The sequence below is a fragment of the Triturus cristatus genome, chromosome 3_2 (assembly GCF_964204655.1).
Source record: "Triturus cristatus chromosome 3_2, aTriCri1.1, whole genome shotgun sequence".
NCBI lineage: Eukaryota > Metazoa > Chordata > Amphibia > Caudata > Salamandridae > Triturus > Triturus cristatus.
In genome coordinates, this window is record NC_140584.1 from 903831877 (window position 1) to 903858963 (window position 27087).

General features: G+C 42.0%; 1 protein-coding gene across 1 annotated transcript in view; it reads left to right on the forward strand.

The window, feature by feature from the left end:
• The window catches only part of LOC146858424 (multidrug and toxin extrusion protein 1-like), a 332280-nt gene extending 314184 nt beyond the window's left edge, over positions 1-18096 (forward strand). Inside the window, exons 17-18 of the mRNA XM_085646918.1 lie at positions 4549-4624; positions 16576-18096. Coding sequence (XP_085503044.1) covers positions 4549-4624; positions 16576-16793 — 294 coding nt within the window. The 3' untranslated portion in view covers positions 16794-18096. The remainder of the gene's footprint in view (positions 1-4548; positions 4625-16575) is intronic.
• The last annotated feature ends 8991 nt before the right edge of the window (positions 18097-27087 follow it).

Genomic DNA, 27087 nt, shown 5'->3' on the forward strand with positions numbered 1-27087 from the left:
CGGAGCAGTTTAGAAAAATAGAAATCAATTTAATAACTAAAACAAGACCAAAAATCGAATAAGTAGAACTTAAGATATGAATTTTCAAAGGATAAACTGTAAAATAGCACTCAGAAGCAATAAGTGATTTTTGGGGACATCTTGAAGTGCCGGGCAGGACAAAGTCAAACGTTCAGGCCAACCGCGATGGAGTGTGGGCTGGATACAGTTTCCCAGTCAGGCACAGTGAATAAAAGTATCTTGATCCATGCTCCATCGACTTTGAAGAAGATGCGGTTAGCACCCGAAGCAATGCTTTGGTGTCGCTCCTCGCCAAGACAATTATGTGCTGGTCCTGGTCTGTGCAACAGCGGTGATGCGTTGCCTCTGGTGAGTGCAGAAACTTTGATGCAGAGTACTCATCATCGAGGCTGTCATAAAAAGAGTTGTGAAGACCTCAAGTACAGAGTCTCACAGTGCTGGTTTCAAAGGCAGTGTGTCTGGTCGATTCACATAGCAGAGGTGATGCGTCGATTCTGGTCATGCAACAGGGGTGATGACCAGTTCCAATCCATGCAACTGCACTATTGCGCCAGTTCCTGAGAGTATGCAAGGGTTTCATTATTATTTTTTTTAAAGAGTTTTATATAGCGCAAACTTGACCCGAAGATATCAGGTATCAGAGCGCTTTACATGAGCACCAGTTACGTTACAAAGTTACACATTCATTTTTTGTTAGGCATGGGGAGATTAAGTGATTTGCCCAGAATCACAGGATGTTGAGTGTCCTTGCCGGAACTCGAACCCGGTTACCCAGCTTTGAAGTCAACCGCTCTAGTCATAAGGCTATATCCTCTTCCCAAATTCAGCTTCATTGAAGCAAGCACCTTAGACCTCACTTCCAAGAGTTCAGGACTGGCGTGGCTCTCACAGATGGTGATGGTCCAGGTGCAGTCCAGAAGAGTTGGAAGTCTTTTATGTCTCTGAGGCTTCGGATCAGGAAGCAAGCCAGCAAGCCATTGGAGTCACTCTTGGTTCAAGAGTGATGCTGGTCCAGTCCTTCTTTCCCAGACAGGGCAACAGCAGGGAGGAGGGCAGCCCAGCAAGGCAGGAGTCTAATATACTGCAGACCTAGCTAGATGGCAGAGGGATACAGGCTTGAACTCTGAGATACTATTCAGGATTATTTACAATGAGTCACAATATTTGTTTGTGGTGCTTCTTGTTTCGTAGTGGTGTTGTGTTCTCTGTAAAGGTGAGTTTTCAGATTTGTTCAAAAATAAATAAGGGTTGGAAAGTTTGCCTTCTTTTTTCATCCACATTGCTTTTTTGTTTCTATTCTGATAATGTTCTTGCTTCTTATGCTTCTTATGTTTACCTTTCTCATTCTGTTTGTGGGGGTTCCATTTCTGGTGGCAGTGTAGGTCATGCATTTGGTCTTGAAAAAAGTCCACTAGAAGGGATTTTATTCTGTTTGTAGTACGATATGCTCAGACCACCAGATTTTATATGGGTTGCGCTGGAGAATCTAGGATGTCAGGTGAGCCAATGTAGTGCCATGGAGACCATATAGCTGGGTGTTGCTTCTGTTCAGATGTGAGAGGGCAAAGTCTTGGACGCATATTCTGAATTTGGATTCAGGTAGGAAAGGTTTCACTTTCTTCAGAAGGGACAGTTGATACCATACTCTGTTTATTGTCTTGGCAATGTATTCTGTGAAAGAGAATCCAGCATTGAGGGTGAATCCAACTTATTTTGCTTTGTTTATTAGCTAAGAGGTGAAGACATCCAGGTTAATTTTGGAAAACAAGACTTGAATTCGTAATTGTTGCTGTTGGCAAAAAAAGATTCCTGTCTAGTTGAGTTTTGATTAAGTGTTGGAAAGCCATTTCTAAATTAGATAGCGGCCTGTATTGATTCCCTGAATGCCATGTGCCATAAGGATTTCCAGGTAGATCTGCGTGCCAAAGCCGTATTGATCAATTGATCGTATTGATCAATTGTGATTCAAATGTTGGTGAGAATGGACCCAGTAAGTTACATGAAGAAATTGAAAATGATAGAGGCCAGTAAGAATCTACGGGGTACTCCGCTAGAGAAGGTTTTTTTGGGGAATCATGGCATACCCTGGTGGTTGTTAGTGAGGTAGAAGGTCAGCTACTGCAGTACGTTGTCAGGGAAGTTGATGCATTTTCTCAGTATGTGGATCAGTGCATGGGGTTGTCTGTGTCAATGAATGCAGAGAGGTTGAGGAAGCAGGGGTTATTCCTGTCAGTGATCAGTAAGCCATCATTGATAATAAGGGTAGTATCAGTGCTGCCATGTGCCCTGGTGCTAAAGTGGTTGCCTTTGGAGTAGGTAGTGTAGCTTCCTCCCCAGCCTGAGCACCTGTCAATGACTACACCATACAGGGAGCTTGGTATTACGCGTCTTTATTCGTCTGCATTTAACCGCAAACTCAACATTCTAAACCTGCATTTACTTCATTATTCTCTAACACTTACGTCACTGTTCTACGGAGTCCATCAGAAGGCAAAAGGCTCTGGTACTGCTAACTCAAACTATACTATAGGTAGTAGAGTGATATGTTGCTTGATGCCCAGTGGCGCAGCTAGAGCTTTTGCCACCTGGGGTGATCCCTGAGTTTGCAGCCCAGTGCAGGTAAGAGCGGGGGTGCTGGCGACAGACGGATGACGATGAGAGAGAATACAATAAGAACAAAAGAAAAATTACCTTGTGATCGCAGCCACCACCAAAAAAGTGCCGCCTGGGCCAGACCGCCCCCTCCAACTCGTATTGCTACACCACGGTTGATGCTCAAGCTGTTTTCTGGATGCTCGATTACGGGGGAGGTTGAATTATCCAAGAATTGTGGTGTGGGTGTGTTTGATGGAGGTAGTGGTGATAAAATTGACAATTTTATGTTAAACCCTTTTTGGGTCCAAGTAGTCTGGAGATCAAGTTGAAGGGGTTGTATGGGGTGAAGAATGTGAGAAGTGTCATTTTACGAGGTTGAATAACTCGAGTTTTGCTGGATCTACCACTCATTCTCAACCCAACAAGATCATATATGACCACCAAAGAACAGGTAAATTCTGATAACTTAGCAACCTATCATTTTCCTACTGTGACCTCTCAGCTAGCTCTCCAGCCTCACTTTTCAGAAGGAATTTCAGTGTGACACTATGCCAACACTGTACCCATCTAGCTCTAAAGACCTGGAAAAGGGACACAGTCTTCAGTACTGAGTAACACCACTACTCTTCCAGATTCCTCTTCCTACTGCCCGCACAGCGTCATCAGGCACTCTTATCTACGGAATCCACCAGTGGGAGGGATGAGGGGGGAAGAAGGGAGTGACATAAACATCTTTCCTAAAGGCAGAACCCAACCATCAAGTAAGAATGGGGGATACCTGCACTCGCATTCCATCAGGTAAGTCTCATTGAAAGAATTCCATCAGGTAGATCACAAAGTGAAAACATGCAGATGTTTCCCCTAGCTTTGAATGAAGAAAATTACAATAAACAGGGCAACCCTCTGTTGATGACTGATGGAGAGGCATGTTCAGCCACAACAAAGTAGGAGGTTGGAGGGGGGCAAAATAAAGGGACATTGGGCCAAATGTACGACATATTTTTGAACGCGTAAACGGGTTTGCAACCCGTTTGCGCATGCAAAAACACCTAAGGGCCATGTACAAACCCTAATTAGCGAGTCGCAATTTGTTAGCGACTCGCTAATTAGGATTTGCGACTCGCTATTAGGAAGGGGCGTTTCAAGGGCATCCCTTCCTAATAGCGAGCATGAGCCCTATGCATGACTGTTTTGCGACCGCAATTGTGGTTGCAAAACAGTCGTAATTTACCACCAACTTCAAGTAGGTGGTAAAGCATTCTCAAACAGGAAGGGGTCCCTTGGGGACCCCTTCCCCTTTGGGAATACATGTGAAAATATTTTTTTAGGGCAGGCAGTAGACCACTTTAAGGAAAACGGCTGCATTTAAAAAAAAAAACTGCTTTATTGAAAAGCAGTCCCAGGCATGGAGGTCTGCTGATCTCAGCAGGCCACCATACCTGGGAGGGCCAGCGATTCCTAATGGGGTCGTAAATTGCTAGTGCCTCATGAATATGCATGAGGCATGCAATTTGCGAACCCATTAGGAATCGCTAACAGTGTCTCAGACACTGTTGTACATTTGCATAAGTGACTCGCAAATTGCGACTCGCAATTGTTCGCAATTTGCGATTCGCTAATACAAATGGTTGTACATCAGGCCCTTTATCTCTTAATAGCCCGCAGCCCTGAAAGAAGACAATTTGCCAGAAGGCAGATATCAGACTTGATAGCTGAATTTACTAAACTAGAAGGTGCTTGTCTAATACGACAGCTCACCCAATATTAGTAAGGACTGGTGATAGGAAGTGGCAGAGTAGGCAAGGTAGATTTGCATTAGCAGACCATTTGATTATGCATACAAATTGGTAATAAACAACTCGTCTTGAAAGGTTAATGGGTACTGAATATTTGTTTATTTTCAAGTACACAACTGAGCACATTTCATTTTAGGCTCAAGAACGCACTGGTGTGAAACATATGACAACCAAACCTCATTTGGACACAGAGTGGTCCCTGAATATTAGAGGTAAGTTATGAAACTCCTTTTATATGTACTGTCAATATTAATATGTGCTCTATTTATATATCCTTAAAATATTTTTTTTCTACAGAATCACTGTTCCAGTTTAGATAAACCATGAATTTATTTGGCCAGAAAGAGCCCATGCAGTATAAGCCCTGTTGTTGCAAGTGCAGCTCTGGTCATTAATGGTGGCCAGTTCTAAATTTGAGCCAGTCTTTGTTGGTGGTGAACACAAGCTCTCATTTTAGAGGACTGGGTCCTTGGCACATTAATTACATAAAGATTGGACTGTAGGACGGCATTTCAGACTCAGTCTAAAGATTTAGTAAAAACAAACACAAGCTTCTCTTGAGAGACAGTGGGTGGACCTCTTGAAAAATCCAAGGGACGGAGAATCTCCAGCATGTCTCAGAAGACCGGTGCTGTCCTTTCCTATGCTTCTCGAAGGCTCCTGTCAATTTCCATCTGTGATCTCAGCAATTATGCCAGAGTGCTGAATATTTTTCCTGTGTAGTGACTTGAGACCCTCAATATGTGTATGGATCAGAAATTTTTTTGGGCCCATGGGCTACAACATCGCCATTGCCTTTGGATCCTCTTGATATGCAATTGCTAGACTTGTTGCTGTCAATTGCGGTCAAGATTATATTAACAGAATGGAAATCCTTTGGGTCCATATCCTATCATACATGGTGGGCTTGGGTATCTTTTCTCCGAGGGGCTCATACTTCTGTGGAGGAGAAACACTATACACCCTTTGCTTCTAGTGGGGTCTGGAGATCTCTTGATAGATATATGAACTTAGCCTTACAAGGCCTGGTGGCGCAATACCCCTTTGTGTCTTCTCCTTAACTTACCCTCCCTATTGTAGCAGGGGTCTTGATCTCTCTCTCTCTCTCTCTCTTGTTTGCTTTATTTTTGCTTCTCTTTCTCTTCCTCCATACTTTCTTCTCTCTTTTTTCTTCCTTTCTCTCTTTATCTTGCTGATTGATTTATACAAGTGATACAACTGATTCTCTCGTATTGCTTCTTTATTGCTTTTTCCACCATATTAATTGATATGTCAGTGATATATATGACATTAGATCTATACTGAGGAATGCTTATTTATCTATTTATTTATTGTGTAACTCTCATTTTGGTTGTATTGCTTATTATGGTATTGTAATTGTTTATATTTCTTCTCTCAAAACTAATAAAGATATTAGAACACAAAAAATATGTGTATGGATCAGAAACTCAGGTTGGAGGCTCCAGCACAATCTAGCCAGCTCCCCAACTCTCAACTGGTCCTCACAGTCAGGTCTTCTGAGGTGATAGAAATACATTTCAGGTTACCTGCTGTTTTAGTGGTTGGTGAACAGGGCAAACAAGGGGTTGAAGCCGCATAGCTCTAACCCAACAGGAGAACAGTCCCTAGCAGCATGACCAGAAAGCTGATAAAAGGGGATGAGGCAATTCCCACGACTTCCAGCAAGAAAAGAATCTCAAGGGGAATAGGTCTTCTCTGGAGGGCCAGAGCCCAGACATGGGCAAGGATGCCAAGCACAAGTCAGCATATGACTATTTATCTTGTGATTTGCCCGGCCACACGAGCAGAAACTATCCAGAGTTAAATACCACACTATCTGCAGTCATATTCCACATGGAAGAGAAGCCCACTGGGGCTCATTTACATCCAATTGAAAGTGGAGCTCCGCAGATCCACTGAACAGAGGACCATTCCAAAAAACTGCATTTGGAGCAACCACTGCTTGACAGCAGAGGCAAGGGAGCCAACAAGATAATGGTTGTCCTGCAGTTCGTGGCCCCTGAGAACTCTCTTAAAGTTGTCACAGTCCTTGCATACCATAGCTTGGGTGAACTTGCAGAAAGGGGGAAAGTGGTGATGGTTTTGGTGGGATCTCAAAGAGTCTTCTCATAGAGTGCCTAGGGTTTACCTTGTGTTGTGACTACTTTCGTTCTGTGATGTCACCATCATAGACCAGTCTTAGTAATGACTCATTATGTTCCATGCTTGCCAGTTGGTCATTGGCAGGCTGTATGCTAAGCTCCAATAAACTCCTCTGCTATACAGAAGACATGAGATTGATGATCAGTTATGTCAGAATGGGGACGAGTATCCACTTATAAAGTCACAGAGGTACAGTGGAGTCATTGCATTGTGCGTGGAAGAGGGAGCCATGGAGTGGTACGATGATGCTAATCAGGAGTGTCTCCGAAGGGAAACCCTTAGAAGAGAGGCTGAGGAGGTGCACGATATCGTGCAACTTGACATGATAATGTAATTTTTGTAATTTCTCATAGCAAACGTAGTGCAAAATACGGAAATTATACAAAATTATGACAGTATAACTGATTTTTTTCCAGGGCCTACCTCAGAGGTAGACCCCTGAGAGGGATGAGATGTGATCTGATGTTAATGACCTGGAGCTGCCTGGTTAGGATTCCATTCCGATGTTCACTGGGTGGCCAGTGCCTCAGGCGAGTCTTCAGTGTAATCACCTTGGGACACATTGGAGTGATGGATCCCTAGAGTTACATGAACTCCTTCACTAAAATTTCTCATTTATGTCCCTTTAAGTCACAGGACCCCAGGAGAGATGTGAAGCAGGTCCTAAAGGGTGGACCCTTCTGAAGAGAACATCCCACTGTGAGAGGCTAGCAATTTCTCCAAGGGGATAACAAAGAACCAGGACACCACTTGATCTAAGGTGGACCAATGCCTGTGGACCACGGTGGAGGGCAGCAATGTCAAATGTAATTCCCTGGTGGAGGCATTTTTAAGGGCAACCAGAGAACGAGCTTTCAGTGGGTTCAGACTTGGCTTTGAGGGTCCCCCGACCCTCTGGAATTATGTTTTTGTAGAATTCAGGAGGGCCATAGACTTCATCACTCACCACAGTTTAACCCCTTCCCTGCTCATGACGGAACCGTTCCGTCATGAGCCACGGTTGTCGTGTGCTCATGACGGAACGGTTCCGTCATGACAATCCTGCCGGCGGCCGCTCCGCCTGCGCGGCGCTGTTTCCCCGCCTGTGCGGGGCGACAACGCAAATGGGCGGAGTCATGACGGAACCGTTCCGTCATGAGCACAGCTCAACTGTGGCTCATGACGGAGCGGCTCCGTCATGAGCACAGGCCCGCCGCGCTGCCCCCCTGCCCCCCCCAGCGCTGCAGCGGAATGTCCGCAGCAGCGAAGGGGTTAAGAGGACAGTGTTGTGACTGACTTTTTTGTGAGTAAAAGAAAACTAGGGTCTTTCCTGAAGGGCTGAGTGATTTGGCCATTGGGGCCGCTCCTAATGGAGTTTGGTCTGTCTTGTTCCTGGGCTCTAAGCCCTCACCTAGGTGAGCACATCACTGATCTCCGAGACAATGTCCTGCCTGTTTATACAACTGTAGTACCTCCGCTGCTGTGCCTTAACGCAGGATGCAGCCAGCATCCTCACAGGCCCATCACAGCAGCAAGACACAAAGCATTGAACCATATCACATATGCTTCACCTAGTAATGATGCGTGGTAATCGGTGGGCAGTGAGCTGTGACTGACAAGCACAGTAAAGGCAGCATATTTACCTACACTCTTTGACAAAAAAAGATTATTTTTAGATATGACAACCACTAATTGGCATAGAAATAAGCACCCGAAATTACAGCAGTCTTTGGCCAGATGATGATATCAGAGGAAATAAGACCACAGGGAACTCAGATCAGATGAAATTCTATGTGGCTGTTGACCCAGATGGTATTTTGAAAAGTAATTGATCAGAGCAGGGTTTTGATCGTTTTGGCCAAATGAGATACTGCAAAGATTTAGGGCGTGATGCAAGAGTTTGGCAGGCAGAGTCTTCCCTCACAAACGTGGCCGAAGACCCTGTTTGCCAAGCTGATCGTCTGTCCGCTCTATATTCAGTCGATTGAACTGTCATGTTTCTGGTGGCAGTGCCTCTGCTGGCCCCGCTGTTGGAAACCCTAAATCGACCGACCATCGGAGTTGGGGCCATCTGTGTAGGCGCATCAGTTTATTTTTATTTGGATGGTGTGATGTATTCTTTTTTCTATTTGGGACTGCCAGTGCAACCCTTTTGGCGGAAAAGTAGAGGATGTCCCGTCCACCTTATATATGGTGCATACACTTCTAAGACTCTGAAATGGTGGAAGAAGTACTCTGGGCGCAATGGCTTGTTAAAGTCTTCCTTTAGTCCACCAGCAAGTACAGCACAGCCCTGTTGGTGGTGCAGTTCTGAACACAAAATCTCCCTCTGCTTCCACGGACGGACCGATTCCACAGTCACACACACATACACACATCACACGCTGGTGGGGCCCATAACACCAACATTCATTCTCATCAATCTATCCGTGCTTTACAGAGGGAAATTCTTCAAATATCCCGAACTACAGTTCTTATTTGAATGGAGGAAAAACCTCATCTATTTAAATTCACCCTAACAGTCCCTCCATCCGGGGGTCAATTGGATCATTTAGTTGAGTGGGTATTTGATGGACAACACTTCAACTTCTCATATTAATCAATAAACATTTTCAAGAAATAACCACCCGACACAGTTCTTCAAATAATAATTTTCTTTATCTAATTAAAATGCAGGTTAAATCCTAATAAGGCAATAGAATCTTTTGTCATATTTACCTATTCTGGCTAATTGTCGTGCTCTAAGTCAGAACCGGTCCTCAGAAAAATCATCAGTAGTCTACCGTCCCGTCCTCTGCTGTCAGCGTGGAGTGCCGCATAGAGTAGCATCGATCAGGGTGCGTCTCAAGCTCTCGGGGTGGTAACCTAACCTCCCTCTCTAGACTACTCATATTTATACCAAATTTTACATATAAAAGATACTTTTCATAATTTCTAGGCTATTCATTGGTTGAATTCAGCCTCGTACCAATACATTATGAAACAATTTGCATGGTTCCCATACAGATGATGATCAATACTAGGCGTATGGGAAAGGATGTTTCTCAAATCAAGAAAGTATCAGTCTGTTGAAAAAGGTAGTTCATGTATCCATATTGGCAACAATTGCTCCGCGTTCAGGGTCATTGGCATCTCGCCCAGAGTAGTCTTCATGGATGTGGTTCAAAAGTTCATGGTAAAGCTACGATGAAGTCAGTGCAGGCGCCTTCCTCCATGGTTCAGTGCATGAAGTCATGTACTTTAGTGAGGATTCAATCGGCAGCCATCTTTTAGTAGGCCAAAATAGTCAACTTAAAATGAGGAAACACAAAATCGTAATTAATACATAGAAATAACTAAAACAGTGTTATTCCCTTACTAAACCATTATGTGTATGCAATTATCTAGCCATATGCGACATTTAAAGCCGTTAATGCTGATTTATTTAAGCGCAAAAAACACATTAACATTGCTTAAGCTAAACATATAAATTTAATATGCGTACAAACTTAGTTCACTTATTATTCTAGCCATGTAAATGCTTCGCTTGATTGCCGCGAGGATTATCCGAGGACTACAGTTCCCAGGGGGCCTGCTGCCATCGCCCACACCTGGTTGCAATTTGCCATCCTGCCAGGCGCCTTTAAAGCGCCTCGCCGCTCCCGCTGTCGCGGGAGCCGCTTCGCTTGATTGCCGCGAGGATTATCCGAGGACTACAGTTCCCAGGGGGCCTGCTGCCATCGCCCACACCTGGTTGCAATTTGCCATCCTGCCAGGCGCCTTTAAAGCGCCTCGCCGCTCCCGCTGTCGCGGGAGCCGCTTCGCTTGATTGCCGCGAGGATTATCCGAGGACTACAGTTCCCAGGGGGCCTGCTGCCATCGCCCACACCTGGTTGCAATTTGCCATCCTGCCAGGCGCCTTTAAAGCATCTCGCCGTTTACGCGCAGCGGACGCGCACGGACTAAGCCCGGACAAAGGGCGGGCCCTCTGTGGCCCTCAGTGGACGGAAGAGACTGGACTGGGCCACGGACATTGTATGTATTTGAGACAGTCCCTGTGTAGTCACTATACATTGTTGTGTAACGTGGGTGTAAGAGAAATTAGAGGGTTATATAGTCCCTGGTAAAAGAGGAAAAAGCGCTTGGTTCCAAGGATTATTGCTAATATGCATAAGGCTAAGACGAATAAACCCACCAAGGGGGTTGGCTCTATGGATAACTATCTGGTGCAAAAGGTGACCCAAATCAACAACACCCGTAGAGCTTCCCTAGGGCGAGGTAGTGATGTTGCTGAACTACCGCCTCCTTTGATAGTCACAGCTCCTATAGATGGCCTGAACGGGGGAAGTGGGGCGGCTGCAATTACTACAGCGCAAATACACATAGATCAGATTGCAGATGATCTTGAAGTCGCATCTGAATTAATAGAATTAACTGAGGAAGATTCATCTCCCTTATCTCCCCTATCACCCAAGCAAAGACCAATAAGGTTGTGCAGGAAGGTACAAGTTAAGCGCATGGGCAACCATTGCAAGAGTAAAACCGGGAGGGGCAATAGAGTCTCTAACAGTGGGGGACCGCAAAAGAATCTAGGGGAGGGTAGTGGCATTGGCGGATTGAGTTCTAATATCGCCCCTGAATCATTAACTCTCCTATTCCACTCACTGGAGGGAAAATTAGAGGAAAAAATTGTAGAGCTGATGCAACCACTGCTAGATAAATTAGATACTATGGCCTTAGAAGTTGATAGATTAGGTGGCCTGTTAAAATCCCACTTGGTGGGAGTATCAGGTAAATCAGATGCAGCCAATAATAATTCAATTGTGGTTGTCCCGGGATCACCAAAAAGTAGTGCATCTAATACTCTACTAAATAGGCAGATTAACACACAGAATAAAGTGGTTGTTGTTGATCCTGTCTTATCAGGTCCCACGACAATAACATTGCAGAATACCATTAATACGAGATCTCTTGAGGGAAATTTGACCCATACCCACACAAAGAAAATCCGTCATGTAAATCTTCCTCCTGACTGTGCTCCTTATGTGGCTGTGCTTACGAATGTCCCTCCCATTCAGCCCCAAGCACATCAGGTGTCTGAAGAAAATCACGACTCTCTAAAGAATAGGACGGTTTTCTGGCTTAATAAGAATTGTGGGTTTCCCGTTAAGTATGCAGATCAAATATTAACGACAAGAAGGGTCAGCTGGATTGGATCGTCCAGCAAGACAACAAATGGTGACTGCATTATCATTAATTTTAGGCATCCTCAGCATGCTGCTACAGTTCTACTTAGAGCTGCTGCACTAGCCAACACTCCCAATAGTATTTGCATACGTCCACTGGGGTTCTTTTATTCCCATTTTATTAGAAATCCACCAACCCCTGGCCCATTCAGAATACGTACACCCTCACAGTCACTGCCCCTCAATGATGGATATGATTATAACGCGGGGCTACAGAGAGGTAATGACTTCAACATTGCAACTCATAATAGATTTGATGCCCTCTCGGGATTAGAGCTATGTGACTGACAGGAGGTATCGGGTGGGCAGGAAATTCATGGCTTAACGGATATGAAATGTTCGGAACGTAATTTGGCTGTCAATATCTCTAATAATATAATATCCTGGAACATTGCGGGTCTTGGTTCCAAAATGGAGGATTGCAATTGGATTGAGTATATCAAAAAGTACCAAATTATCTGTTTACAGGAAACTTGGTCAATCGATTGTAATTACTTCCTGGAAGGGTTTAAGGCCTACTACGTACCGGCAGTAGCAACAAATAGGGGTAGAGCTAAGGGGGGCCTGGTTGTGTTTATATCTATAGCTTTATGTTGTAAGGTTCGGAGAATTACAACTAACCACACTGGTATTATTGGTTTAGTTTTAAACGGAGAAAACTGTACGGCCGGTCTGGTCAATTTTTATAATTCTACTATTTGTAGCACCAACTCTAGTCATATAGCTACATTGCATTCCTTTATCAGTAACTCCATGAAGGGCTGTTTTCACAACCTCATGGTGGTTGGGGATTTTAATGTTCATCCCTGTGGAGACCCTCTTTTTAAATTGATCACAGAATTTAATTGCTCGGTCTGTGAGAACTTTCATTTTGAGCACACAACTGAGGGGGAACACTTGAATGATATGCTTAATGAATTAGAATTAACTCCTATGATGGCATTGATGGCCCCAAATAAGCGTTTTGATACCCCAACGTTTAAGGGGAATGGCAGGGCAACTTTTATAGATTTTATTTTGTTAACATCTGCCATGCAGTCTTTTGTGGGATCCTTCTCTATCGAAGACAGTGAATTTAGTGATCACAATCCTCTCACTGCTCTTTTGAGGGGTCCACTGATAGCAAAAGAAAGAGTGGAATCTCTTATCGGTAGGGTGAACACCACTGATGGCAGACGCCGTCTGAGATGGTCCATGGTAACTCCTGATCAACTATATACCAAAATAAAAACTACTTGTGCTGACGAAATTTCGTTATGCACGCAAGTAGATGCACTCCCAAACATTGTTCTAAATGCCTTCAATCGTTTAGCGATGAAGGTATCTCAATTACTATCAGTTCCTATAAAAAATTCAGACTCCCTAAAAGGTCCAAAGTGGTTTAACAAGGACTGCACTCTAGCAGCCAAAAATCTAAGAGCAGCATTGTCATCCAAGCCTAGGATAAAAGCTGATGTCCAGCAATGTAGAACGATTTATAAAAACACTATTGCAAGACATAAGGAATCTCTAAGGGAAGAGGCGTGGTTAGCGATCCTAGATCCTGCCACCCTTGGAAGTAGTACAGCTTTCTGGGCCTTGATGAGAAAACCATTTTTGACACAGGACCCGGGAAATGGTACTGAAAGTTATATATCTAAGGAGGAGTGGGAAGAGCACTTTAAAAAACTATACCGCTGTGCAGAGGACATGGATACTAGTACTGACTGTAGTAAAACTGGTGTGCAGATTGTTTTTAATAGAATTGAGGTCTTAGAGGGAATACAGGGAATCACAGGTGGAAAAGCTCCTGGCCCGGACGGGATCCCCCCTGATTTGTATAAATCTGATCCTAGCTTTTGGGCACCGATTTTGGAGTCAGTTTTTAACGCAGCTGTAAAAGAAGGATGTCCACGATCATGGGGTGTTTCCACAATTGTCCCAGTTTTTAAAAAGGGTGACAAGGGCAGCCCACACTGCTATCGCCCGATCTCTCTACTAGATTCTATGGTTAAGATTGTAGGAAGAATTGTACTGCAAAGATTGGTAGAGTGGGTGGAGGAAAAGAACATTATGTCTCTTTCGCAGTACGGATTTTGTAAAGGCCGATCCACAACTACTCAATGCCTTAACCTTTTCCTGATCTTAAGTAAATATACCATAATACAGAAAGGTACCATTCATCTTGCCTTTATGGATTTGTCTTCAGCGTTCGACTGTGTCAATCGGTGTAAGCTGTGGCAATCCATGAGGTCAAAAGGGGTTGATAGCGGTCTGGTTGATTTCTTGGTTGCCCTGCACCATAATACCAGTGCCAATGTGAGATATTCCCTGGATCTGAGTGTATCTAATAATTTTAGTATTGGAAAGGGTGTCCGGCAGGGCTGCATCCTGGCCCCCTTTCTTTTTAACTTTTACATTAATGATTTAGATGGGGTGCTACAAGATGTTCATGCTGACTGTCCTAGAGTTGGCAGGCGAGGAATTCCAATACTTCTCTACGCAGATGATGCAGTACTTATATCTAGGACCGAGAGGGGATTGCAATCATTACTAACAGCTTTTAATACATTTATGAGAGATAGAGACCTCTTGGTAAATAACACTAAATCTTTTGTATTACAAGTTGGTCAGCAACCAAGAAAACCCTTCCAATTTAGGATTGGCGGAGAAATAATACCCTCAACTAAAACATTTTGTTATCTAGGAGTTCTCTTTGATACAAAATTAAATTGGGAACCCCATCTTGTAAAGAAAAAAGGTGAAATGGTGAGGGTTAATGCATCAATATTTAATTTTGCAACCAAATTGGGAAAAAAGCCAATCTGTGCAATGTTGAAATTGTACAACGCTAAGTCTGTGGCAACTGTATCCTATGGTAGTGAACTTTGGGGGTATGTTAATGGAGAGCAATTACAGATTGTTGAAAATCGTTTTATGAAGCGCTTATTGTGTGTCCCATCTGGTACGGCTAATTTCGCCGTCCATGAGGAGTTGGGGTCCCAATATATATGCGACTTGCTTTCCTTACGCCCTTTGATGTTTTGGCTTAAAATTTGGCTAAATGAGAACATACCCCTAACACACTTAATCATTAAGGACTTTATGTCATTGGACAAGGCATTGAGTTCTCCTTGGCTAAGCTATTTAAAAACAAATTTTGACAAACTTGGTCGCCCTGATCTTTTTTCTAATCCTCAAACAATTATCAGGGGAGATTTGGAGCAAATTAAACAATTATTTTTGTGTGATAAGAGGACCACGAGAGAAGACGTGGAGCTCCAGAAACCAAGTGTGAGAAAATTTGTTATGCTTAAGACTACCTTGGCCATTGAACCATATTTGGAAGGGTCTTTTTCTTCACATGAGAAATTTTTACTGACCAGATTTAGGTTTAATCAATTTCATCATCTGCTTATTCGACCTAAATGTGATATTTTTAATAAATTGGCAGCGCCCTGCGGCTGCGACGGAAAGTCTCCGCAGGATATGCTGCATTTTATCTTTTTATGCAAATTTTATGAATTTCCTCGTAAATTATATTTAGTGACTCTTTTAAAAAAACTTGATTTTAAACAAATCAGACCGGCTCTTTTGTATTTGCAGCTTTTGCACAGTGACAGTGTTCTCCAAATGAAGGAATTTTTAAAATTATGTATTAGATTGAGAAACTGCCTGGACCAGTGAAACCATGCCCCTCGCTCGGTGTTCATATTTTAGAGAGCAATATCCTTTTTCTTTGTGTACTGAAATGGTTGGTGCTCTTGTAATGATGTATTGTATATTTTATGTATGTCTTTTATGGTTAGCAATAACCGAAATAAAGATTTGAATTTGATTTGATTTGATGTAAATGCATTCCCACGTGTTTTCTCTTAGTTAATGAAGTTGGTTAGTTCAACACATCACACAGTTATTCATTAGGATTAGTTTGTTATTCGTTTTAATATAAACTTATATAAATGGATTGGGTATACAATTTTTTTTATTTTACCCGCTCCATCAATGGCTCCTTACACTCAACAGCCAGTCTCCAACTCCGTACTATTCTAACCTGTAACCATGGCAGCACAAGGCACCAAGCAGAACACTTGAGCTGCTGTGGTTCCACCAATAGTGACCAAGTTACAGCACCTCCCCTCGATTTTTGTTGTTGTGTGAAATAGTTACACATGAATAGATCCTCTCAGCTAAAAATGAAAGCACAAATCAATCCCTCACACAACAGCCGTTGACGTTCCCTCAAACCACAGACATTACGGGCAGGGATGGTTTAGTATTGGGGCACGGGGCAGTGCCCTTGCTGGCAGTGGGTGGTGCCAGTAGTAGTGGGTAGCGGCGCTGTAATAATAATAAAAAAATGTTTAACCCCCCGCAATCAATTTTTTATGCATAAGTTAAGGACGGATTATAGAAGGCTTTCGCTCTGCCATGGTTTGTGCGTTTTGAACTGAGCCCTCTCCGGTATCAGAACCAAATCTTCACAACCTTTTTGCGTTTTACTCAGCAGAGGTAGATATTATCGCGTAACTTACTCTTTAGCGAGGAGGGAGGCTGCAGGTTTGTATTGTAAACTTTTCAAAAGGCCTACTTTAGCTAGCCACCAGCTGTGACCCTGCACCCGCATATCTGCACATGTACCCACGAGCGGCCTCTCAATTACAGGCTTAGAGTGCATATCTACCTATGCAAATCCCTTTGAAGAGTGCAGGTTTTAAAGAAGCTAAATACTGATCAATACAAGTTATTTGAATGGGAATCGCAGTGTGTGTTAATGTAACAATTAAACCGTACGTCACTTCGTTCATGTTTTGCAGTGGAACCCGAGTTGCAGAATGGTTTAGCCATGACTGACATCCACCAAGCCAAGACACAACCAGACCAGCCAGGCCCCCTGGGTGATCGTCCGAAAGGAACAGCGGTGACAGCCGGGTCGTGGCCCTCACCAGAGTTGTTTTTCCGTCGTGGACTTGCCCTCGTTGCAGCTGTTGTTTCTTTACTAATCGGAATCTTGATTAAGCTTTGGCTTGCCTAAGGCGTGACCTCGGCGTGTCTGGGACGTGACTAAGGGCACCTCAGAGGGACACAAATCAAACGTTATGTCGAAGAAGAGACAGCATGAAAGTGCACCGACGCCAGGCACGTGGCTGTGAGTTGTGACTCCTGTCAGTGACAGCAGCCCTTCTGTTTTCATTACTTCTCTGTAGAAAACATGACAACTGGACATTTCCAAAGACCTTCCATGATCGATGTCAGCATGACTATGAAAGATGAGTTGTGAATTATGGAAATATTAATGTGAGAGTGGAGACCCTTCGGAAATGGAGCTGATGTCAGGAAGAAACAGTCGTTAAAAAATATCTGGATTTATTTTACATGTATGATTTTCTGTGCTTTTTTCAGGCTAAACATTCAAACAGATACATGTGCATTTGAACATTGCTTCACTGCACGGATGTTGTAGGTTAGGATTATTATAGCCTTAACAATATTTCCTCGTGTAGTGGTGTCACAAGGTACTATAACCATAACGCAAGCAAGTAAATATTTATCTTTTCAAGTTCAGAAAGAGTTTATTGAAAGAAAAATGCTCAAATATTACAAAATAAGACAAAAACAAATAAGAAAAAGATAACAACCAAAAGCATATAACAGGTTAAATCATGGCAATAACATATATTATAATAAAAGGTATCATAAATTGAGAACATTTCTAAGGAAAAACTGGCACTTGGTATAAAATAAGGCATGAGAAAAGGGTAATGAGATATACATTACAATCATAAGAAAAGTTGAGAAAAAGATAAAAAGGGGTATACTGTTTGACAAAGAACAAAAAGAAGTCATGGAGGTTTGAGGACTTCTTGCTGTAATGGGGATAAGGACAGAGAGGTACGAGCACTCATATAAAAAAAACTGTAACTGGATCCCATAGTTCTCGTCGTTTAGAAGCTAAGGTTAAGGGGTAAACAAAGGTCGTGTCTAGTCTGTGATTGTAGCAAACTGCATACCACCAGGCTTTATAAGATAGTTTGGTATAATCCTTCCAATTTCTAGTTATTTGCTGAAATGCTACAGCTAGTAGTAAGTCAATTATTCTAATGCTGCAAGTGCAATGATCCCAGATGGGAGAAAGACTCCCTAAAAAATATGAGAAAAAGAAAAGGGATGAGTGGAAGAAAAAATCTTATTAATTTGAGACCAAACCTGTTTCCAGAAACTAAGAACAAGGTGACAGCTGAAAAGCATGTGAAAAAGATCTGCACACGATGAAAAGCAGGACCAACAGTTGTCCGAGGCATCTGGAAAATGATTGCTAAGAGTGAGTGGTGAAAACAATAAACGGTTATAAATAAAAAATTGTGTTTGAGTAGTGTTAGCAGCTCTAGAGGACCTACGAATGTTCAACCACAATTTATCCCACAACTCAATAGACCAAGAGGTTACAAAATCTTTTTCCCAAGCCTTCTCCGTCGTGGTTTTAATGCGGGGTGAGGATAGGGTGTGAAGGAGAGCATATATCTTAGAAGCTTTAGAATGCTTAAGGAGTAAAGAATTCAACGAGGATGCATCAGAGGGTGCATTAGTTGATGAAGGAGGCACCGCAAGATGAACAACGTAGGCCTGTTGTAGTGCGTTTGGCAACAACAAATATTTGGCCCGAAAAGAAAGAGGTAGGTTGAAAGAAGTAGCAGCCAAATCGAAGGGAATGATCTGAGTATGATGAAACAATTGATGCACCCAAATAAGGCCACGCATTCTCCAGGATTTCCCATAAATTGGTTTATTGTTAACTAAAATAGACGTGTTATGCCAAATAGGCTGATCAAAGAAAGATGAAACAGGCAAACGAGGAAAAATTTTGGAGGTGTATTTCAGAATAGGAGTCGATAAAGATGGAGGTCTACGAGAAAGCATGAGATATTCTTTGAAGGAAAAGGGGGAAATAAAGGAACTTTCCAAGGACAACCAAAGAGGAGAAGATAGTGAAGAGTCCTCAATCCAATAAGAGATTTGATGTAAAAGGAAAGATTTGTGATATAAGGAAAAGTTTGGAAAATTCACCCCTCCTTCTTTTTTAGGACGCATTAGCTTACATAAAGACATACGAGACTTTTTATGCCCCCACAAAAAGGAAGATAGAATAGAATTAATTTTCTTGAAATATTTCAAGGGGATAGCAAGTGGTATGTTGGATATTGTGAACAAAACAATGGGAGAGAGCATCATCTTGATTGTATCCAATCTTCCCCACCACGACAAATAGAGAGGATGCCATTTACTAGTGAGAGTGGTTAGTTTTTGTATGCAATCCTCCAAACATTTAGTGATTGTACTCAAAAGAGAGGAATGAAAAGTAAGGCCTAAATATTTGATAGAATTAGGACTCCAAGTAAAACCTGAAGCAGAAAAGTCATCCTTGAACGTCACCTTAGTGAGTGGCAAGATTTCGCACTTGTCTATGTTTAGTTTATAGCCCGATACTTGAGCAAAAGAATGGACCTCGTCTAAAAATGCTGGGAGTGAGGTATCTGGTTGGGAGATGAAAAGTAAGACATCATCAGCATAAGCTGCCATTTTAACAACAGAGTTATGAAAGTTAAAACCATGTATGTTATCATTCTGGCGAATTCGCAAAAGGAAGGGTTCTAAAGCAAGGTTAAACAGAAAAGGAGAAAGTGGGCAACCCTGTCTAACCCCTCTCCCCAGTGAAAAATAAGAAGATAAGCCCCCATTTGCCGAAATTGCTGCTCTAGGACGAGAATAAAGGAAGGAGATCAGGGAGGAAATTTTCGGACCAAAACCAAACCACTGCAGAGTTTTAAACAAATATGGCTATTCAACCCGATCAAAAGCTTTTTCCGTATCCAAGGCTATGGCTGCGAGGGAATGTGAAGTTTTGGAAAGAATATCAAAAAATAATCTAGTGTTATCCGACAACAATCTACCTTTAACAAAGCCGGACTGTTCTTTCCCTAAAAGCGTAGGTAGTATAGACTCTAAACGCAAGGCTAATGCTTTGGAAAACATTTTATAATCAATATTTACTGGAGAAATAGGGCCATAATTTTTACAATGCTGTGGATCTTTACCTGGTTTCGGGATGATACAGATAAGGGCATCAGAGAAAGAAACAGAAGCGGAACCAGTATGAAGAAAAGTAGAGAGAAGCAAATGTAATTTGGGGATAAGCAAAGTAGAAACACAGGAAAAGAATTCAACAGTAAAGCCGTCCGGCCCGGAGCTTTCCCTTGCTTGAGAGTTTGAAGAGCCTGGAGGAGATCTTTATGTGTAAGATCAAATTCTAAGGAGGAAAGGTCTGGAGGAGTTTCAAAAGGAGAGGAAATACTTGATAAAAATTGGGAGATGGACTGTTCAGACGAAGACGTTTCGGAGGAATACAATTTTTCATAAAAATGTAGGAATTCTTGTAAGATGTCTTCGCTTTTGTGTTTCAGTGAACCGTCGTAACCATATATAGATTCAATGTTAACTTTGTTTTGCTTCACCTTTAAATAATTAGCCAACAATTTCCCTGCCTTATTCTGCCCACCATAGAATTTGGCTCTAGATTTTAAGAGAAAATTAGATGCATTGAATGTAGAATCTTTATTAAATTGAAGTTGGGTAGAAATGAGTTCGCTTAAACAATCTTTTGATTTAGATGTATAATATAAGTGTTCTAGTTGCTTAATTTTGGAAAGTAAAACATTGGTGGCTTGTTGGGCATTTTTTCTCTTACGAGAAACATAAGTAATGATGAAATCTCTGGCTGAAGCTTTAAAAGCATCCCAAACTACTGGAAATGGAACATCGTCTGTATGATTAAACAGAAAAAATTTGTGGAAAAAGGATGGAAAAGAAGAAACAAATTGTACATCGAGAAGGAGAGCGTTGTTAAAACGCCATTTTTTAGTGGATGTAGGTGTTTGTAATACATCCAAAGAAATGGAAACTGGGGCATGATCCGAAATTAAGATTGAGCCGATGTCAGAAGAAACAAGGGACTGAGTGAGACTATGTGAAATAAAAAAATAATCTAGTCGGGATTGAGTTTGGTGGGGGGGTGAAAAAAAAGAGTACTCTCGCAAAGTGGGATTGCAGTGTCTCCAGGCATTAGTGAGATTGTATTGTGCAATGAGGTGAGTAAAAGATTTTTGCGACTTATGTGGAGTGTAAGCACTAGCTGAGTGTCTATCCAAAAAGGGGTCAAAAACGTCATTGCAATCACCCACTAGAATAAAGTTATCTACATAGTGTTGGGTAATTAGTGGGGCTAAGGAGGTCCAAAAAGAGGCATCACCACTCGTGGGAGCATACACATTTAAAATGGAAATAGGAACATTGTCTAGAGTGAAATTAACCAACACCCATCTGCCTGAAGTGTCAGCAAAATGCGATACTGACTTGATTGGAAGAGATTTTCTAAATAGAATTAAAACACCATTACGTTTACCATCACCTGGGGAAAAATACACATCACCCACCCAACCCCTTTTTAGTTTGGCAGATTCATCCGCCGATAAATGTGATTCCTGTATACAGGCAACATCTGCGTTAAGTTTTGTCAAATGGGATAACACTCTCTGTCGTTTAATTGGTGAATGTAAACCTCTAACATTCCAAGTAAATAATTTCAAAGGCGTGAAACAATGTTAAAAAACATACCAGAAGACCAGTTGAAGAATAACCATGAAAGAAAAGTACATGTAAAGCATAAAGGCATATTGATAAGAGATACCAAAAATAGAAGCATCTGGTTTCATGAAAAACAATGCAATAAAAGCCAGTTACATAATGAAGACAAAAGAAGGAGAAAATAAAACAGGAGAGAGATAACGAAAATATAAGCAGTAAAAAATGGAAATGAGAAGACTGAATCAAGAAGAAAGGGCATAAAATCTGCTGAAGAGAAAGGTAACCCAAGGAGAAGTGAGGAGCTAAAAAGTCTAAAGAAGAAAAAGAAAGGAAGTAATAGCAGATAAAGAAGAGCAAAAAACTTACATATTGACGGGAACAAACAAAAGGAGAGAAGGGTGGAGGCCACATAGATCAATGACGAGTCATAAGCTCCAAAGGGAAGGCAGGCAAGGAAGACAACCGCAACGAACTCCAAGAACATGAAGATTGGTGACGATGTGAATGAGGAAACCTGTGCGAAAGAGGAGAAGGGAAAAAAAGGTAAATATTTAAGAACAGAAAAGATTGACTAAAAACAAACAACTAGTAAAACCGCACAAGCATAACAATCATGAAAAAACCAAACTAGAAACATAGCATAAAAAGCCTTAACATGAGATCAGTAAATGAAAGCTAATTATGGGGAACTTGAAGATGCAGCAATGTCCATTCCAGTGGTAGTGTGAGAATACAGAAAGCTCTTTAATTTCAGCGGATCATCATAAGTAGTAGTCTTGTTGTTGAAAGTCACCTTGAAAAGGCAGGGATGGAAAAGACCATATCTCGCTCCCATTGAACGCAACTGTGGTCGAAGTGAAAGGAATTCCTTACGCCTGTCAGCAGTGGATTTGGCATAATCCTGTGAGAAAAAGAGCTGATTACCAGACCAGGTGAGTCGAGGGAGAGCTTTGGCTGCAGATAAAACTGTAAGTAAATCAGTATATTCAAGGAAGTAGAGGATCACACCTCTCGGCCTTTTAACATGAGTAGTAGAGAGCCCAGTAGGAGGAGGGCCTAAACGGTGAGCTCTTTGTATATTGAGATTAGTGGTATCTGGCAGCTTGAGAATCTTTGGCAAAAAGGATTTAAAGAAAGTAAGGGCATCAGATCCCTCAGAATTTTCCGCCAGGCCATATATACGAAGATTGTTCCTCCTATTTCTGTTCTCTAAATTCTCAAGTTGTTTATGGAGAGCAGAGACTTGAACGCACAATGGATCAACTTTGGCAACAGATGAATTAAAAGTATCAACAGTTCGTTCTTGGAGGGTTACTCGACCATCAATACTTGACCACTTATCAGATAACAGCTGAAGAGTAGTTTTGGTTTCGTCAAGAGTAGTTTTAGATTCTTCAATAAAAGGGCGTAAGGCCCTAATTTCTTCCAAAAGCATATCCATCGTTGCTGCCGAGGTATGCTTGGGAGGAGAAGGTGCATCCTTTTTTAGTCTCTTAATTGAACCTTTGGTGACGCCACCTGTCTGTGGAGCTGAAGTAGAGGAGGTACTTTTAGCAGAGGGATCAGAGGAGTCATCCATCTCTAGACACTGATATCTAGAGCTCGTGTGAAGAAGAAATTTACGAGCAGTTGGAGAAGGCTTACGTAATTCCGTATATGTTCTACCCATAGAGAAATGGCAAAAGGAAGTAGAGTATAACAGAACAAGTAAACAAACTAAATTATGTACAGGTAAGTGCAGTAAAGTTGAGCGCTATAAACGAGAATTATTTCATGAGAGCCACATAAAGAGGACAACCAAGGAGACAACTAGTCATAACCAAGGAAAAAAGACAAAACATCTCAGCAGAAGAACAAACAATATAACTAGTTAATGTGCGAGATTGGTAAAGTCAATAGAATAAAGACATAAGTGAGAATAAGTCTGAGAAATTATACAATATGGAGAAACAACAGTCTGGTAAACATGACAAGAAAAACCAAAAAGTGTCATTTCTAGGTGCACAAACAACAGTGGCTCTGGAATAATCAAATGAAACGCACAATAACAAAAGCGCCGATTAAGAAAAGATGAAGTGAACACTTGGGACACAAGCAAAGGTAAACAACATAAAAAATTTGACATGTAGTTTCTTCAGCTTGAAGGAAAATTAATTACAGTAAAAATAACAGTGGCATGTAGAAGCATGAAGAAATCGGCTTTGCGAAAATATAATTGAGATATCCAAGGCAAATTACTAAGCAATGAAGCAAGGAGCGGCAGAGGGAGTAGAATAATTCCTTCTCTCAATGTGAGACTACTAGGAGTATGACTCCGTCAGCAACCTCACAAAATGGCGGCCGCCATTTCAAAAGTTAACATCTCATATAATGCAGTCATGTGGTAAAGAGAAGCACGTAGCAGAGGAGTAAAAATAACGTGTTGCTCACAATTGCTCAAGTGCGGAAAAAATTTGCTTCAAAATAATGTCCACCAGAATGCAGCATAGTTGATAATGGATAATAACACGTTGAGGTGAGAGAATAACTCAAAGCGCTTGAAAAACGCATTAGCAGATGCCAAGACACTTGTAAAAAATAGACATAGCGTGACGAGTAGCAGATTTATAAGGGAGCAGAATAAAAATTAAGCTTCCGAAACTGTTGTCAGCCGAGAAACGCTAGGAGCAAAGCTCCATCAGCGCTTACACAAAATGGCGGCCGAAACGCCGAGTATTGGCGCGTCCTGCATTCATGAAGAAAAAGAATACCCACAGGCAGCTTCAAGTGTCCAAAGGCATAACAAGAGCTCCACAGCAGTTCCGAAGACGAAATTCATGCTTTCCCCGGAGAAAGTCGCTGCAGGGAGTCACGTTGGGCTTCCCATCCTCCGCGCCGCCCGGGAGAGCTACGGAAACGCCACCATCGCTCACGGGCGCTAGCCACGCCCCAAGTAAATATTTATCTAATACGGTGCATTCCTGTCCTTTACCCCAGCGCTGCCACCGTTTTGGCAGTAAAGTCAGGGCTCGAGTCGGGGGTACAGGCAGGTACACGGCGTCCCCCCACTCTTTTCACAGGGCGGACGCCGTCGCCCCTGCCAAGAAGCTGGGCCCCACAGCCATATGCTGAACGTGTCCCAGTGTGATTTTCAGACACCGGGACACGTGCAGCACGTGACGTCATGAGGTCATTTGCATATGGTCAGTCTCCCCACTTCTTTTGATAGAACTTGCGCCACTGGCGTAACGAAACTTGAGGTGGCCTCCCTGCAAGGTATGTGGAGGGGCTTCCCCTGGGCTCAATCAGGAGCTCTCAGGCCAGAGTGCTGTGCTGAGGGGGCCCCCTGGAGCTTGGGGGCCCCCCCGCACTGCGGGGGCTGCGGGTGCCTGTGTTACACCCCTGACGTGTGCCCTGAGTAAAGTCAGAAATAATTCAATTTTGGGTCCACTGAATACCGCACCAATCTCAACAATATTATTCAATCATGACTTATCTCAGTTTCATTCTACATTCATTCATAATCCCAAGCTTAAGTAAGTAAAGTGCCACATAATTATACACGATATCAACATATTTTAATTAAAAAAATCTCATTACATTACATCATAAAGGCTCCATCGGCATTAAAACCTAAGTTATCTTTTGCTTAAAAATGAGTGAATATCTCACAAATAGGAATAAAATTGACTGAATGTGTTAATAAAAAGCAACAGGGAGAGCATAACAGACAATACACTCTGTCTTCATTACATGCTAATTTATGTAAATGAGCAACACAGACACAAGGTTATAAAATTCAACATCTAATCTATCCATATGTGGCACAGATTTAGCAATATATATGGCGTCAACGCGTTTCGTGGTATAATGCTGGTTTTGACCACCTTCTTCAAGACAAAGAAATATCTTTCACATATGCAAAACCATGATTAAAACCTGTATATAAAACATATATATGTATATATATATTACCATTAGTATCAACATCTATGATATTCACATCTTCATTTGTTATAATGGTCTGGCAGTATATAATGAACATATTTGTTAAAACCAAAGATATCAGGTACTTATCAATGAGCACAGAATATTAAGTTTCTGTATAACATCAGAATTTGAAATGTGGCATCACCACAAAGGGGCATGCTAATTTATAGCACTAGCCCACTCACTAGGCTGGGGGTTCACCAAAATACAAACTTGGGTAACTCTTCTATTGTTCTTATCACGCCCTCAGGCACTTTATCTTTTTTTTTTTTTTTAAATATGTCCTTTCAAACTCAAGCTTAATACTTTCTCACTCTTTTCCACTCATATCTTTCAATCACAGACTGCAAGCTTAACAAAATGTACATATCTCTAACTGAACTCATCACATCAAAGCAAACGCTTTTCAAGTAGAGTTGATTAGACTGCTTTCAAAATCCAAACCAAAGATTAATTGTCCAAAAGTCACAATTTTTTTGCATGGACTCTTCCATCATCCACTTAGCCAATCTCTATAAAAAACACAAGCGTGATTTTAACCCATCCTTCTTACCCTCTTGCCATAAAGGTAGGGTAAATTATGCTTTTGATTCCCATGTACGAAACCTTTGCCTTCCTACCTTTTGTTTCTTGAATGGATACTTCTGCTCTGTCAAGGTCAGATCCACAATATTATGGCTGGCCACCAATGTTTATTGGTCAGTTATTGCACAGCGGGGGGCTAGTCCTTCATTGGTTGAACCTCCTAGTGCCTAGAAGTAGATATTGATATAACCCTCCGTAATTATTCGTATGACATAATCTTTTTATCATACAGAAGTGACACAACTGTGCCTTCTAGTATCCCTCTGTATCGAGCACATCTCCCTGGTGGACTCTTTCACATGCAATGTGTCTCGGTCCTCTTTAAGCCCTTTTTGTAGCCTAGAGCCAACACAGGCACCCTTGCACTATGGTGCAACGGTGCCTGTGTTGTCGGCAGGATTGTTTCTGTGCAGGAAGGGGTCACGTCCTACACAAAACCAATCCTGTGAGGCATTTTTCTCTTTCTATGTGTGCTGCAGAATGCAGAACACATGGAAAGAGGAGTAAACGAGGAGAAATAAAGTAATTCCTCTCGTTACGCCTCACCTCAGGAGGCATAAGGTGTTGGTGCTCCTCCAGGTTTACATGCTCTTCTTGTACATCTGGGAAAGTGTCAAAATCCATGGGATTGCGTGGGAACACCCACTGCAAAGCTCATTGAACGCCTCCTGAGCAGAGAGTAAGTGGCTTTGCGTGGCCTCACAGATATGATTTCAAGGTTTGTGTCATAAAAAGTGACGTTCTGGTGGCGCCAGCAGCTCATAAATATGTCCCGTAATGTGCAGGTTACAAACATCCATGGTTTAGCAGAAGGAACAATCTGTATAAGCGATGGGCAGGCAGTAAAAGGCATTTTGTAACATTAGATGGAGAACACTAGTACCTCCGAAACTTTTTAGAACCACAAACCAACTTTTGCGAACCATCTACCTTTAACGGACATGAGGCGGGAACGATTTTTAAGTGTAATCAAGCATAATGCAGTAACGGATTTCTCATTTACAGACAGCACATTTTCCATTGAAATGGCCACTAAATTTCAACAAAGATTTTACTAATAAAGTTTTATAGCTCTCAAATGAAAATGTGGGAAAATCAGGTTTCTGTCAATATTTATCATTTTTTAATCAAAAAAT